Source organism: Mangifera indica, chromosome 1 (genome assembly GCF_011075055.1).
Source record: "Mangifera indica cultivar Alphonso chromosome 1, CATAS_Mindica_2.1, whole genome shotgun sequence".
Lineage (NCBI taxonomy): Eukaryota > Viridiplantae > Streptophyta > Magnoliopsida > Sapindales > Anacardiaceae > Mangifera > Mangifera indica.
The window spans coordinates 24,271,270-24,288,842 of record NC_058137.1 but is presented as its reverse complement, the minus strand read 5'-3'; the positions used below and the strand labels follow the sequence as shown (position 1 = coordinate 24,288,842).

Sequence of the window (17,573 nt, the reverse complement as noted above, 5' to 3'; positions counted from 1 at the left end):
ATTTTTTTAAGTTAATAAACAAAATGTAGAAGAAATACTTACCTTTGGACATAAATAAATCCTTTGGCCTTTTCAAAAAGACAAATCGTAATTATTACAGTACATCAATAATAATCCCGTGTAATACTAGAACATAAATATAATAATAATAATATGGATCCAAAGTAAGATAAACATCATTTTTATCCATCTTGCCACAAGGTAGGCAAACATAATAAGCAAGAGAATAATCAATATAATTTAGAATTACACGGTAATAGTTAAAAAAGTGTCCCGAGGCATATTAGAAAATTATTGACAAATTATGTACAGAGATTGTAGATTGCACCCAAAGTGCATTCATGCCATGGGTCAATAGAACTTTGTTCAATCAGGGCTGCAAGCTTTGGACTTGAAAAATGCCCCAACACAACCAACCCTACTGTGTTTCTCATCTGTATTTGCATGGATCATCCAACAAATTTGGTTGGTGAAACAAGCTTTCTCTTCATCTCAACCCTCAAACACCTCTTTTGTCAAAACCGGATTCTTCTACTGAGAGACCTGTGTTTTACTATTGTGAAGGATGGCAAGAATTTTGAATACCCTTCACTTGGGTGATTTAGGTGGATGTTCTTCTCCATTGCTTCTTCACTTTCTGATTCAACTTGAATGGACTCCAGCTCTTTCTGCGTTTGGAGGTTTCACAAAACAGGCCAGCAGCCAGAGCCTGCTGAAGCCACTTATCAAATTCTTCCTCATCCTCATCCATCATCTCGGCATCCAAATCCCAAGGGTATCTGCTTGAATGGGATCTTTGTGTCTTCTCCAAACCAACCATGTTAACGTGGAAGCTGGGGCGATGTGTGTTAGGCCTACACGACATGCCCTGCAAGAAATAATTTCAGGCTATGAGATAGTACTTAGACTTGAAGTATCTGCCCAGCTTGTGACTTGTTTCTTCTTTTTGTACCCCCTCTCAGCCAACTAGAACTTAAACCTCAGGTTTCCACATCCTCTCTCAAGAATCAGAAAAAGGATACAAGGTGATTCACAAATTAAAATTTAACCACTGACCTGGCAAATAGCCCATTCTGAGACATCAAAGATTTTGCTCTCTGCACACACAAAAGCTCGGGGTATTTCCACCTAAAAGACAGGAAATCAAACTGCTAAGCATGATAGGAATACAAACCTGTCACATCACAGGAAAAATGAAAGGAAATGCCAGAATGTTCACCTAATAATTAATCCAAGCAGCAGACATTTAAATACAAAACAAGAATATTAACGACAACACCAAGCTTAACAGAGTCAATGAGGAAAAGACACTCATTACAAACTAGTAAGAAGGTACTGGCCTTTGAAGAATGGTAAGTCCTTGAACTTAACATGCCCGTATGGAATAAATAAAAAGGTTCAAATAATCCTTCAGTTGAATATGATGACCAAAAAAAATATTAGTAGGTAAGTGATTTGAATTCTCATTAGGAGTCCAAGGAACCAGTCACTACAGATTAAGGATAACATGTAAGAATATATAGGGCTGTGACTTTTTACCAGGGGAATTAATTTGGAAGCTTGTTCTAACAAAGATTAGAAGTGTAAATTACTCTGTACCAGAATAGTTGCCAGCAAGAATAGAAGTCCCCATAATGCGGTATCAGAATAGTTTTAAAACCACATATAATAAAAAAGCTGAATTACTTAGAATTACAAATAAGGAAATAACAGTCTTTTTATAAACAATAATGTACCTTTTGTTTCCTATCAAAGGCCAATGAGCCTTTGTATTCCACCCATCCATCACCATCTTTGGCTTGATGATATTGACAACAGTCCTGAAACCAAAAAGCTCTCTCAAAATTTCATAACATCATAAAAGCAGATTCATTTGAGATTACATCAACCGACCAAAATAAAAAGACTGACCTGACACCATCTTGCCTTAGCCTTACTCCTATTGGTGCAGACCCATATATGTGAATTGCGACATTTAGTGCACTGAATGCACCTCGACTCCTCTGAGCAGAAATCTGGATTATCCTGTTTGAATCAGAGATGCTTTAGAAAATTTTGTCAATGCGGTTATGACTTAGCCTCAGAGAATTCACGAAGCCAGCTGGATTGGCTTAAAGACATACAAATATCTGAATGTGTGCATATGCTATGGTAACAATAACATATGCAGACAGGAATCGGACTGCAATTAAAGAAGATACCTCCTGCTACTTAAAAAATTCCTACCCCACTTTTCCATTCATACTTTGCCATTGAAATCACCTCACAATACCTTATATGTGATATTTTAATAAAACCTAAGATCAGCACACACACACAACACACAGATTTCAAGTTCTCCTTAGAACCCAAAATTCTCTAATATTAGAGTAGGAAACTATTGTGAGACCGTTTAGGATTAGGATATATTAGGATAACAATGAAAATTATGTAAATTCAATATCAGGATAACATGGATAATGATTGAATTTAATTATAGGGAATTAAGGATTTTAATAGAGTATGAATTAGGATAGGATACTATAGTATGAGAAGAACAAGTGCAGCAATAGCACTTACAAAAAAGCTAGCTTAGTTGTGGGCAGCCTTAAGGCTAATTAAGGAGGATTATGGTGCCTTGAATGGCTGGACTTGTTGGTTTATTATATTGTAATCCCCTTTTATCAAGAGAATCAATTTTATTTTTCTGTTTTTGGTTGTTTTGGTGGAATAATTGGCTGGTTCCCTATTAAGTTGTATTAAGGCAGTGGTATCCAACAAGGAAGAAGGCAAATCAACAAGATATGGTGTTAGGAAGACAAGCTGTCACTGAAAAAGTTCACAGAAAAAATGAAAAGTCGCAACAAAGCTTGGGTTAAGCAAAGGAGGGTCGGATTGGAAGGATAGAAGACAAGAAAAGGCGAAACGACGTAGGAAAGATGATCCAATGGTTGGAAGTGGCCAGAAAAGGGGAAGATGGCAAGAAAATGGTGAGTTATGGCTTAGTGGAAATCTGGCCGTAAATGGGAAAAAGCATAAAGAGAAAAGAAGGGAAGAAAAAAAAACTGGACATCTGGTAGTTTAAAAAAAAATACTCTCAGATTTCCTGATAAAATGCAGGTAATGTTAGGATTAGGATAATAAGGGAAATAATCTAAATTAAAGATGAGGGTAATAGTTGACTAACGGAATTGGATAATAATGGAAATAATGGAATTGGATAATATTTGAATAATGAAAGATTGAAAATTATGGGAATTAAGGATTTTAATAGAATTAGAATTAGGACAGGATACCATGATATGAGAAGAAAAAAGGGGCAGCGAGGAAAAAGTAGAGAAGAAAATTATAGTTTTGCATGGCTGATTAGGGAGGTTTCTGACACCTCAAATGATCGAAATTAGGAGGTCCAGGCTTCTCAAATTGTCAATTTATCCTATTTTAATCCCCTTACCAATAAAATCAATTTTATTTTGCTTGTTTTGGTGGAATCATTGGCTGGTTGTAAATTCAAAACCAAGATTGCATAAATTACTTATCTTCTACATACAAATGTTTTTAGGATTCCTTTCTATGAATTGCATGCTAAAAATTAATGTTTGACAATATTAGCCAAGAAATACAAATGAAAAATCAACACCATGAGAAATTACCTGCTGTGAAGCAGCATGTGACTTCTGACAGACACTCCTTGTCCTCAATTCTTCCTTCCGCAATTGCTCATCATAATCTCTCTTTTTTGTCAAATCAGAAAGCACCTACAAATTTATTCTTATAGTAAGAAGCAGAATAGAAAAATCACTGCTGCATTTAAACTAATCAAGATTTCATTTTAGTAATACAAGGGGTGAAACCAAAAACTCAAAAAGCAAGCAAATAGAAGAATATTCTCTATATTGCTGAATACCTCATATGCACTATGGAGTTTCTTAAATGATTCACTAGCCAAAGAAATTCCCATATTTTTATCAGGATGGACAAGCATGGCCTGCAAAACATAGAATTGATAGAAACCAGTAAGAGCACATGCATGAATTCACAAACTTCCAATGAACTAAATTTGACTAAATGTAAACAAATAATGTGACTAAATCTTCAAAAGGAGACTTTGTAATGGTAGTGTTCTTTCAACAGAATTAGTAAGGGCAACTTCCAACTAATTCATTATTCTAAAACAGCAATCTAAACTGGAATTTGGAAAGAGAAACAGTGACTAATAAAAGCAAAATTTACCAGAGACATGAATACATCTCTAACAAAAAAATTTAGAATATACCTTCTTTCGATATTCCTTTTTCAAAAGTGTAGCATCAATTTTCTTGTGGCGAGGAAAACCTAATGCTTCATAATGATCCGTACTATTTAATATTCTTTTCATCTCATCAGCTGAAGTTGTATCTTCTCTCACAACCTTTTTAACGGATGTCTCTTGTTGGTTATTAATTACAAATGAAGTAGCAGTTGACTTGCTGGATGATTTGCATGAGTGGACCTTTTCAGGTTCATCACTAGGAGTAGAAAATTCACATCCTCCAGAGAACTCATCTTCTGTGACTGTCTCTGATTCTTTCGGCTCTTCACAGCGTGCATTTTCACTCACATTATCACAAAATAGGAGCAAGTAATTCAACAAATCATTAGAGATGAATGAAAGGTTTATTGCCAGGAAAACACCAAACCATCCAACTCGAACTTTGACAAAATAAAGAGCATAAATAGTCGCCAATAAGACCACAAACCGTGCATGATTTAGGGAAAATAAATAACCTGCATTTACAGAGAAAAGAGTAAAATTTCTTAAAATAGACATAAATCAAGCAAAGGACAAATGACAAATATATAGACATGCAAACCTCAATTCCCCAACCAACTTCAAAGGGTCATGCACACAAAAAGACATCTTTATCCAAAGGCATGCATAAATAGCAGCATGAACACAAAATACACTGCCCATGCCATTGCATGCTTTACTAAGGGCACTCTTTTCAAACCATAAATGCATTGCACTTGTTATTGAAGAGTCAACAATTTCTGATAGATTGATTTCCATTAGAATAAGCAAGGATATACCCACATATTTCCAGCTGCCATGGCCATTGGGTCTAGTGATGAATGCAAGCCAAGCTTAAAACAAAACTCTAATGAATTAGACAAACAAGAATAGAAATTGTGTACAAAAGCAAACTTCAGTGAGTAGAAAAAACCATGAGCTGAAAATGAAAGCCATAGAGGAACCCAAGAAATTGAGACAATATCATATTTTGTAAACCAAAAATGGACCCACTGAATAGATGAAACTACACAAATAGCATTCAATGTATAGTTCTTTCTGTTTCAGTTTCTGTTTTCCCTTTATTCATATTCTTCAGAACATGATTTGGTGCTTTGCACTAGTATAATTAAGAAAGATGTTCACAACCAATTGTGTAATTCCAATTTTCTTAGTAAGTTTGACCACTTCTTTTGCCTTTCCAAAATGCATATTGAGTCATCTAACACTGATAACAAGAACCATCGCCTTTCTATCACTTCTTTCAATTACTACTGGGACATCAGACTAAACTGATATCTAACAGAGAGGCAACAATTCAAGCTATCTTTCTTTTGCATATTGAAGGTGAATGCCATATCTTCCTATTTCTCTCCATGGAAACTAAGATAAATATCAGATGCCATATGACACCAAAGGACCAAAAGAAAGATTGCAAAGATGAAAAATGGAAAAGGAAAAGTATCATGCAAGTCTTCCAGAAGACATTCATTGTTACAGGAGAAGCAGAACAAATCAGTGGTATTTCTCCGGTAAATTCTTGAGAAATGCAGACATAGTAATGTTCAAACATTTTTATTATAAATATTTAGACAGGATTATTCCAGGTTATTGCTGTAAACATAGTTAATATGTCCTCTTAGAAGCAGATTGCACACCATGTTGTAAATGTCCCTTCCATATTTCAAAGATGCAAGCTGGAAACAATGATCTGCTTTGCAAATTGCAGATTACACTCAAGAATATAAAATTTAAGCATATGCAACTACGTTATAGAAGTCTCTAATTCCAAACCATGCATACTTGAACAGACTGAGTTGCAACCCATCTCAAAGTTAATTATAACCATTAATCTCAAGTATCTATCTGCTACAATAATAACAGAGTCAAGCAAAATCTTCATTCTGGGGTCAAAAAAATTCAGGGTGAAAGCCTGTGCTCATGCACATACACATATGCACAACATTTAGCTTGAGAGTTCAATGAATTTTTCAACTAGCAATACAAGTCTATTTCCTCTACACTCAAAATTTTAAGACAATTGGAAAGTTTTTACATACATTGATAGACACACAAGACTATGAATATTAGAACTAAATATTTAAACTATATCTTAAGTCTTCTGAAAAACAAATAAAGAGAGCAAGAGATAGTGTAAAACATTAATTTTTAGAGCAAAATTGCTCTGTATTTCAGAAAGTACAATATATACCCATTTCATATGACATGCAGTATAATCAATGCAATAACTAAAACATTTAAATAGCATTGGCTTACAATATTAGGAAAAAGAAAATAATCAAATATTTATGAGCATTTGTGCTACGAACATTAAATCCAAAAAATCCAAGGTCCAAGAAAAAAGGTATACCTCCAACGATAAATAACGTTCCAGTTATCCAAAAGTTAGCATACATCCATAAAACCAAAATAGCAAACAAGCCTACAATAAAAATTCCAGGAGTGTAACCCAGGTACTGAACAGCAGCTCCAGCAGCCCCCTGGATCATTGGAGCCAATTGTTAGCAGAGTTATTCACATAATTCATATTAATAAATGATATTTAATTAGACAGGTACAATTGCACAAAGCTAATGCAGCTACAACCATCACTTAAGTCAACATATATTCACTGGTGTTCTCTATTACATGTTTTCAGTTCAATACTAAGTTCCGCATCAGCAGAACAACTATTTTTTATAATCAAATAATATAGAAGCACGAAAATATTAGAGGTGAGAGGTGCCAAAATCAGGCATGTAACAAAAATAAACTCTAAAAACAAGAAAAAAAGGCACAGTATTGTGTAATTGAACTCGATGATAGAATTTTCTTCTCCAAATAAGAATTTAGATAAATTGTATGTTGAACAGTAATTTTAAAAAAATCATTCAATTTTTAAATGCTTTAGATTATAAGGTTGATTTAAAATTAACTCCGAGGCTCCATCCCAACCAAAATGCCACTAGTCCTGTCCTGGACTACAGCTCTTAGGCACAAGTTTGGAGGAGAAATGTCCAATCATGTCAAAGCTTTCATTAAACTGAACGACTAAGTAAAAACAAATAAAGGTGGCAAAGAAATTTCACAACATTTTTTCAGCCTTATGATGAACTCCAAGTATGTAGGCTCTCAATAACTTGAGCTAGCATATGTGCAACAAATAAACATGAGAAAGAGACAGAATAGAAAATGAACCAAACAAAGACTTGAAATATGTTGCTGGATACATTGGGTGCCTGATTGAAAAGACGATATACATGTTTTAAACAAATTATCACGAAGATTTTGCCCAAATAATAATAATAATAACAACAATAATAAATTCATGAACTGATGATATAAAAACCCCAAAAAACTACTCCCAAATAACATTTATTAACACATCATCTAAATAATGGAAACCAGAAATGTATTGATATATACCCGCTTAAAATAAACAGAAAAATACATAAGGAAATGAAACTAAGATTTACATCTTGAACACTTATTTATGAGATCAACCAAAAAAGTAACAATGTAAGAAGAATCACGAACATACCATACAAAGAAGTACATAGAGCAAGCAAGACATAGAAGTCAGACTAAGAAAGCAGCTCCACATAATAATCAACAAGGAAGAAGAACCCATTTTGACCATTGACTGAAAGCCCCTCACAAAACTATTCCTCCACTGAACCACCAATAACCGCAACACCATCCATAATTTTGCAAAACCACGGCAAACCATCGGCCAGTGCCGCTCTATAAAAATACCCACTTTCTCCCTGAAACAACCCAACCCTATACGTGCGGAAGAAAATATGTTTTTCTGCGACTGCAGCCATTTCCACCCTTGTTTCACCAGCCCAATATCCTCCATATCACCAACACAATCAACAACTACAAACAATGAATCACGAAATGTGTTCTTTTCATACTTGAAGCCACTATTAAACCTTAACTTAGCTTGATCTACCAAGATTACAAAAAATGTGCGGTGATTTCACATACTTCTTGCAAATAAAGAGCCCAAAAGAAGAAGATACTGAGAACCCATGTGATGAATATATAGAAGAGATCAGAAATAAAGCAGAGAACCCATAAATTGAGTCACGTTCAACGCTAATTTGCTTCACATGTACGTTTCCATAAAGCAAAAATAAAAATAAAACAAAACGGTTCAAAAAAGCCAGAGAAATGAGAATCAATTATATCCCTTTCAACACCACTGTCGACTCTCTTTCTACAAAGCCACTTGAATCCAAAACCACCCACAAGCCAAAAGCCCTCCTCTCCTCATGGGAATTAGATCGAAAACTTGTAGAAATTAGAGGAACAACCGAAGAGGAGGAAGCAACTGGAAGAAGAGAGTTAGGTTGAACAGTTAAGTGTGGGGAGACGGGGTTAAAGTGAAAGAGACAGGAAAGAAAAGTGAACAGGACAGTATTTGTATTGTAATGGATTGAAGGAGGAATGTGGGGGAGAAATAAAAACCCTAGGTTTTGATTATGGTGTATACCAGAAAAAGAGTAAAAGTATGAAAAAAGTTGCGTTAAAGAAAGAGAGAGAGAGACGGGAGTGAGAAGAGACGCTGGGTTATGTAGCAGAGGAACGAAAGAGAGAGAGAGTGAAATTGTCTGACATCATTTACTTTGTTTCATTAAGGCTAAGCCTAAAATGAAAATTGTTGTAATAAATATTCCTGGGACCCTCTGCTTTTTCTTTCTTTTTGCAAGAGAAAAAAGTGAGCTACGTCCAGTCCGCTCCCCTTGGGTTGCAGTGGTTGATACCTTCACCCTTCAATCAATTAATTATTATTATTATTATATAGATAGTAAATACAGAATGAAAAAATATATATATATAATATAATAAATAATAAAAAAAATGTTCATAAAAAATTATAAAATTCATATATTAAAGAAATACATTACACATATATATAGATAGATTTAATATAATATATCATTAACAATATATTTTTTAAAATATGATAATATTAATTATAATTTTAATATTTTTTATAATTTTTTGATAAAAATTAATATAATATTTCAAATATAAAGTATTAAATTTACTATTAAACCTAATAAATAGGGAAATAACACATTAATCATATATCCTTCCTAGATTAAGGTTTCTTAACTTCCCTTCCTCATATCTAGCATGACAATTTCAAATACACAGTAAAAATTTAAATTCAAAACAAAGAAAGATTGGCTTGCAAGTTGGGAACAATAATTCTGAGCCTCCACATTATCAATGTTCAAAGAAAAGGGGAAAAAAAATGTTTTTTCAATTATCAACATATGTTATCAAACTCAACTTGAAAAATTATTTTTAAACCCCTCAATTTAAAAAAAAAATCATATTTAAACTTTTATAACTTGTATATTAATTATCCATATATTTAAAAAATAAAATAAAATTTTAAGGGTGTAAATACAAAATTTGAAATTTTCAGTGACTTATTGATATTTTACTCAAACAAAGTCTTTAACTTTTATTGAATCAATTAACATCAAACTCGAGCTCAATTCATTTGCAGTTGTAACTATAGTATAAGAGCCTCACCCATGTGAAGGATTCCAAGCTAGTATTTATACATGGTACCTTGGTAAACATAATATAACTATGAGAATTTTCAGAGTAGATAAGTTCATATTTGAGGAAAAGGAAGCAAAATATAACTATGAGAATAGTCAAAGTAGATAATTTCATATTTGAGGAACATAAGTCCTCATCAATAATATTAAAAGTAATATTATGTATATCCACTTTTATATACGTAAATAAATATATATGATATATCATCATATGTTTGAATATTATTTTATTCTTAATTTAAAATTACTTAATCACTTGATAACGTATATTAAATATATACTCATTTATGTATTCAAAATTGATACACATAGGTTTGTTGTAATATTAAAACAATGTATACATGTTGCATGAGCCTCACACTAGAGGAAATATGGTTTGTCAAAGGATGGGTTATCGGTCCTTGCTTAGGGCCACTTATAGGAGAACTTACATCACAAGTGTGCAAGTTTTAGGTGGACACATAACATTTAGATAGAATTCTTTAGACAAACAATTGAGGCTTTCAGGGTGACAAGTGAAAAAGGGTCTACATAGGCACAATGGTGGCTGTGTTTGGTTGATACATAACATGTATATTGCCGGTTTTATGTGCAAAAATGTGACATATACAAATTCCTAAAAGATAACTTTAATGACAAAAAATATAAAATCTCTAAATGGGGAGATTGAATCAAGATCAAATTTAAGACTTATCGATAATATATCAAGATTAAACTCTTAACTTACGTTTAACTAAAGTTTCTCATATAACACGTTGCCACAGAGCACGTCTAAATATGCCCCATGTGATTTTCCACCGTTCTTAGTCTAAATATGCTTCTTTTTTTTAAATCCCACCTAGCACCTAACATTAACAAACTACTTTTATCATTTAACCAACATCATGTATCTAAGTACATAAAGAAACTCCAAAATAAGTATTTACAATAATTTTGCATCTAAAAGAACAACCTAGTACTCAAGTGAAAATCTTGTTCTCATAGCTTTAATTCAACAAAGTTGTGTTAAATAGGGATTATGTTGGAAGATAGGTTAAAGTTAAAAGCCTTAAAATATTTAATGAAGCCATATATGTCATTGTTTTCAAGTCAAAAAAGACATTTAATGATTTTATTAAAGCTAATCCAATCTAATTGGATACATACAAAATAAAGTTGGGTTGAGTATTTTTATACAATTTCTAATTTTGGTTGTGATTGTATTTGCCTATTTTTGAAGTGGGTTGACTTTTTATAACTTGAGCATGACTTAAATGTTTTATAAAAAATATAAAATTTTGACAAAAGTAATGTTATCTGTATAACTCTGTGTATAAACAACGACGTAACATTATATAATTAGATAGTTAAATATTAATGATAAAATAATACTAAAATATATAATAATACATCGTTGTTTATACATATAATTTTATTATTTTCATAAATAGATGTTTTATTATTACTTATTGTATATGGTGTGTAACATCTTTATACTTAGAGTTCAAAAAAGTGCATGCATACAGGTACTTAATTATGTTGTATGTAATGTAAATTTTGATTGATGTGCTTCTTAATCCTCTTTGTTATATTCATATAATTGCATAATTTGATAATGTATGTATGCAAATTAATTGAGCTAGAATTCTCTTGTTTAAAATATTTATGTGTAATGGATAAAATAAACAAATAATCTAAATTATAATAGACTAATCTTGTTTTGATAAAATGTGTTGTTTCAGGATTAAACTAATTAAAAAGGTTGAATAAGTTGAAACGAGTCATGTTTTCACACAACACAACTTGTTTCTCAATTTAGGTTATGTTTTGTCAACATGTTTATAAAACAGGTTGTACTCAGATTAAATGTGTTTGATATAATTTTAATTTAGGTAAGGTTTAGGTTGAGTGTATTTTAACCCAGAACATAAAATGACATAACCCATTAACACGAAGAGCAAACTATAGTTTATAATATTCTTATATTAATTTCAAACTTAGAAAAATGTTTAAAAAAAGACATTTTAATCTTTAGGCAGGGTTTAGTTATGAGAAATTATATTTAGTGATTATATTTTAAGTTCTTCATTGAAAACTAGTAATTTAACTTCGTTTCTTAAGAAATAGCACTTTTTGGATTTCAACTAATTTTACTCACAAAATTGCTCTTAAATTCAAACAAACCCATAAAGAATTGAGTTTGTTTTGTTGGAATCAAGAGGATATCATAATATTCATATTCACGATTTATATCTCAATTTTTTTTTTGAAAGTTTTAATATTTTATCATTTTTGTCAACCCTTTAAGTCAATAAGGAATATTTACGTAGATTAATCATTGGCGTGTTTTTAGATATAAGGTTTTGTAATGTATTTGGACATGTTAGAAACCATCAAGGAAAGCTTGATAGAGAGTTACTTAAAACCGTTCAAAACCATAATTCATCTCAATCCTAAAACAAAAGCTCAAATTGAATTAAATCAACCAAGATTGTTCACTAAATTATTTGGGAAATATTTTATATATTATTTTTTATGATAAGATTTCTGCTAATTTAGAACTACTGAAATTCAGTATCTTTTGGAAAGACAAAGAAGAAATATATTGGTATTGAGAAGGTGTAATAATTATTACTAGGAATTCTAATTTTGTTGTCACCCATTAGTTTTAGAAACCAACAGGACACTTATTTCATAGTTAACTCTATTGATTGACCAAAATGGGTGTAGCTAAGTTCAGTACCGTTTGATTTGAATTTAATTTAATAAAATTAGGGGAAAGTTGTTCAAGTTCAAACCGAAAATTTATCTCAAACTCAAGATAGAAGTGACTTACTCAAATTCAATTTAAAAAAAATGTTTTAAGCCTCGTAAATTTTAAAATAAAATTTAAAATTTTCAAAGTTTATTGATATTTTATTTGAATTGAACTGTGAGTTTATGAGTTTTCTAAGCTAATCAATAGCTTAAGTTTGACTCGAGAATCAAACTTGAGTGGCTCAAACCCAGATTGATTCACACCTCTTGGTGGACCTTGAAAATTGTGGATTACATTACAATTTCTAAAACTAAAGTGTAAATGCTGTTGTTAATTATTGTTTCAATAATTAATATATTTCTCGTTCTAATTAATTAATTAGTTATTATAATCATTAACAATATACATAATTTGTGATGATTATAGTTAACATTGATATCATTAATAAAATTATTATCGTTAGAACAAAACTTTGTCATGATAGTTAAATTATATATTATATCACGTATTAAAAACTTAATTTTTTTGTATTAAAATATCAAATATTATATTGTATCATATGATACAGTTTTTAAAAAATAAAATAATAAAAAATTAATTAATATATCATTATTTTAAAAAACATTACAAATATTTTTAAAATTTCTTATATAAATCTTTATTATATTATATTTTTTTATCAAAAAATGAATTGATTCATATTAATAATATATATCACATTATAAAATACATATAATATATCATAAAATACTCATAAGTATATTATATATCCTTATTTTATTTGATTAATATTATGAAAACAAAAAATGTTAATACTAAGCAATTTAACAAATAAACCCAAGAAGATGAAAATATCACAACATCAAAACTTTTTTCTAATTCACAATTTACAGGATGACTTAATGAATTATAAACAAACACAAGATTGCACAATTTACATTGAACAACGAGCCTCAAAAACCCAAAATTATGAATTAAATTTTGACTTGAAAATTTTCCTTTCAATCCATGTTTAAGTGCTTCTATCATATGTATTAAAGGTTGAGTAGCTTGTAGCTTCAGATGACAAGTTTGGAGTGTCTAGGTTGTCTGTGCTATGACAAAGAGATGCATTCTGTGCCTCCATCTCAGTGTTTTGGGGAGGTCTTACTTTGAGGTCCATGAAATCGGAGATAAGTCCCGGCTTTGTTATTTTGTTTTCATCAATCGCTTTCTCACCCGTTAACATCTTAATGACAGACGACATGGATGGCCGGAGCTTTGGAGTGTCTTGAGTGCAGAGAAGAGCAATCTTCAGGAATCGACAAGCCTGGTCGGCGTCAAAATGCCCATTCAGTGATGTGTCGACCAGTCCAACCAGCTCCCTTCGTTCAAATAATTCCCATGTCTACAACAAAAGAATCCACATGTTCAAGAATCAGCCTTATATATTGCAAACTGAGTTTTTTTATTTCAATCATAAACACTGACGACAGCAGGAGTAAAACATTCTTACCCGTTCTAAAAGATACTGCTCTTCGGTTGGCAATCGCATGTTTGTGTTACATCTCCCGCTGATAATTTCCACAACAAGGACACCAAAACTGTAAATATCCGCTTTCCTTGTTAGTTGTCCTCTTATAGCATACTCTGGCGCTAGATAACCTCTGAAACAACAAAGCAAATGCGAATAATGATGGTAATATTTGTTGAATATCATAAAGAGAGGAATAAGAGTTGATAATTTCGATCACCGTTGAGAAAGTTTAAATTTCTATCATCCTACTTACATTGTTCCAGCCACACGAGTGCTAACATGACTTATGTTGGGCGGGATAAGCTTTGCGAGACCAAAATCTGAAATTTTGGGTGTCAAGTCCTTGTCGAGGAGAATATTACTCGCTTTAATATCTCTGTGAATAATGTGAGGTCGTACATCCTCATGAAGGAATGCAAGCCCTCGTGCAATGCCGATGCAAATTTTAGCTCTAGTCCGCCAATAAAATTTGATGTTATTCTGGTTGTGGCCTACACCCGAAAATAAAATGTTTCTAGACACTCAAGTTCCATCTAACACGGAAAGAAATTAACAAACTAAATCTTCAATCCAAAACTATATTCAGAAATTACCGAGAAGTGTTTGTGCAAGGCTATTATTCTCAAGGTAGTTGTAGACTAAGATTCTGTGATTTCCTTCGACACAACAGCCATAGAGCTTTACTAAGTTTTCATGCCCTATTTTCGAAATCACCTGAATCTCAGTCAAGAATTCTTTGACCCCCTGTTTTGATTCAGCTGAAAGAAGTTTTATGGCCGCAATTTTCCCATCCTTAAGCCGTCCCTGACCATCAAATAAAATTTCCATATGTCATTTCTTTGAACAAGGGGGAAAACAGAAATTGAACGAAACCACAACGTTGGAATGGAGACTAGGGTTACCTTATATACAGAGCCAAAACCACCCTCTCCAATTTTGTTAGCCGGACTAAAATCTTCGGTAGCAATTCTTAATTCTTTGTAAGTGTAGACTTTATCACTATGTATGCCTAAAAATTCTGTTAACAAATCAAACTGATTAGAAGCTTTGCACAGGCATGACAAAACACTGTTGATAACTATATCTTCCGAAAATTTTGCAATTTACCATCATCGACTTCCAAAGGTTGTTCTCTTGAAGAATGGCTAATACCGAAGAAGCAAGAAAGAAAAGTCATAACTGTATAGTACACGAGTGACCGGCTTATCTACTTGGAAGGTCAATCAGATACTTTAAATAAAACCACTTCCACACCCTGTGAATTGAATCATTGAAAACAGTAATGTTAACATATATATAGAACTCTGCCTGAAAAAGATGTCTTCAAGGAATGCAAGAAAATGTAAACTTCAAGTAATCAGCCACATGAGTTCGCAGTATCGGTAAATCAGAGAATAATAACATAAAAAAAAATTGCTTGAGTTGTAAAAAGAATTTGAGGTCACATAAGAACAAGTAGCATCAACACTCTTCCCCGGAAAGGCTGCAGCTGTTATTGTCCCTATTATATCATCTGCCACACTCTCTCGCTCTATTTATGTTTCTATTGTCATTGAAGATGAAAGGAGAAATCTGGGCATGCGCCTTATAAACCAATTGGATTAGCTGATGAAAGGGGAAATCTGGGCACTCGCCTTATAAACCAATGGGATTAGCTGACAAATTTGACTAATAAGACATATACTAAACTCCAATACCATCAACTACAAGAAAACAAATTTAGTCTTTGAAAGACTGAACAACTTCATTCAAGCCCAGAGAGCTGAAAATACCAACTAATCATACCAAAGTCATCACTGATTACCTCCAAACATCCCCAACAGAGTCCTTAAAAAAATGCACGATTCTGGATTTCTGGAAGGTATATAGAATCACAAACATAATTAGAGTCCCTAAAGGTAAAAACTTTCCCCTTGCACAAACCGATGCTGACAGAAGATGCCCAGACAATTGACACTGTTCTAAGTACATATTGAATTCAGAATTACAACTCTCAAGTGAAGGATCAAATCCATGCCTTAGAAGCTTTGCCCATGAGAAATCCACCAAAAAAAAAGGAACTCTAGTTCACTAAAACTTCACGAGTCATTCAATTTACACAAGTTTCTAAACTAGGAATCAAAATTCTGGCTCTCAGAATTTATCACACATCTCAGCCCACTCAAAAGATCCGGATCAAATGCAGTGACCCGGCTACCTTTACAATATAACATTCTACAGTCAAACCAAGCCATATATGCTAAACACTGTCATTGAACCATGAAATTAAATAAACAAAAAAGAAAAGGAAAATCATGAAGAATCCAAATTATGGGAAATGTTCAATACACAAGAGAAACAAAATATCAGAACAGATAAAACGTTTCAAACACAAAAACTAAAGAAACCAAAAGTCTCAGAAGCCAGAATTAAACTTCAACAAAGTTAAAACAGAACTTGACATGAAAATAACTCAAAACCTAAACGACAATTACAAGTCCTAGATGGGTTTGATCTCATTTTGATGAAAAGCCCACCGAGGTGATTCAACACATAAACAAAACGAGAGTAAAAACAACAAAGAAAGGAAAAAGAAAGAAAGAAAACGAGCGAGACAAAGAGACAGAAGAACTGACCTGAAGCGCAGAGAGAGAAGAACGAAGAAGAGGCGATGGGATGATGATGATACTGACGATGAGTATGAAAGAGAGAAATGAAAGAAGAGAAAAGCTAGAAGGGAACAGTCTTGGCAAAGTCCACGAAGGAAAGGTTACGGCTTTTGAAAATTCAATCTCAAAATATAACTTGTCATAAATGTAAACGGCGAAAGGAAAGATCGACTAGAGATGGAGAGAGAGAGAGAGCCAAAACTGACTCTGACTTTTATCGCAAGTTGAAAGCAGAAAGGCAAGCTTGAATAATACTGTGTCTTCATATTTGTTTTCGTTTTCTGTTTTAGTTTTTGTTTTGACAGGGGAGAATACGTCAACGCAGACGACGTCATGACTCGTTCATCTGCTTTTGTTTTCCCACCTGAGCACGCTTATGGTTTTCCCTAAATAACAATATTATCCTCAAGTATCAGAAATAGGAATTTACCCCCCGCTTTTGCATTGTCTTATTTAAACGAACAAGCTTAGCTGTAGGGGTTCAAAACATATCTAGTAACCAAATCAAAATCGATTTTTAAATTGAAAATTGAATTAAAAAATAGGTCATCCAAAAAATTGATTCAAAAATATAAAAAATCAGTCTTTTCATTTTGTTACCGGTTTGTCTATATTTTAAAATCAATTGGTCAAATCAAACTAATTTTAAAAAAATTGAATAAAAATTAATAAAATATTGAGCCTAATTTTAAAAGATATCACATGAAACAATAAACTAAGATAATCTTTTAAATTTAATTCAAAACTGATTAATTAAAAATTCGATTCAATTAATTGATATTTTCAGTTTTGTTCAAAATCGATTAATTTTTAAATTTGTTCGGTTTCAGTTTAT

General features: G+C 32.3%; 2 protein-coding genes across 2 annotated transcripts; both read right to left on the bottom strand.

Annotated features, from left to right (window-relative positions):
- Nucleotides 1-134: 134 nt before the first annotated feature.
- Nucleotides 135-8,867, bottom strand: LOC123225274. The gene is made up of 9 exons (XM_044649201.1): nt 7,791-8,867; nt 6,621-6,750; nt 4,256-4,746; nt 3,887-3,967; nt 3,633-3,737; nt 1,912-2,025; nt 1,737-1,820; nt 1,057-1,128; nt 135-868 (listed from the first exon to the last, which is right to left on the bottom strand). Exons 1-9 carry the CDS (start codon nt 8,109-8,111, stop codon nt 602-604), a joined length of 1,665 nt encoding a protein of 554 aa, XP_044505136.1. The 5' UTR covers nt 8,112-8,867; the 3' UTR covers nt 135-601.
- A 4,559-nt stretch (nt 8,868-13,426) lies between these two features.
- Nucleotides 13,427-16,971, bottom strand: LOC123213952 (cold-responsive protein kinase 1-like). Its single transcript, XM_044633607.1, has 7 exons — nt 16,706-16,971; nt 15,198-15,345; nt 14,993-15,108; nt 14,684-14,894; nt 14,344-14,581; nt 14,070-14,220; nt 13,427-13,961 (listed from the first exon to the last, which is right to left on the bottom strand). The coding sequence occupies exons 2-7, from the start codon at nt 15,265-15,267 to the stop codon at nt 13,587-13,589; spliced, it is 1,161 nt and encodes a 386-aa protein (XP_044489542.1). The 5' UTR covers nt 15,268-15,345; nt 16,706-16,971; the 3' UTR covers nt 13,427-13,586.
- Between the last annotated feature and the right edge of the window lie 602 nt (nt 16,972-17,573).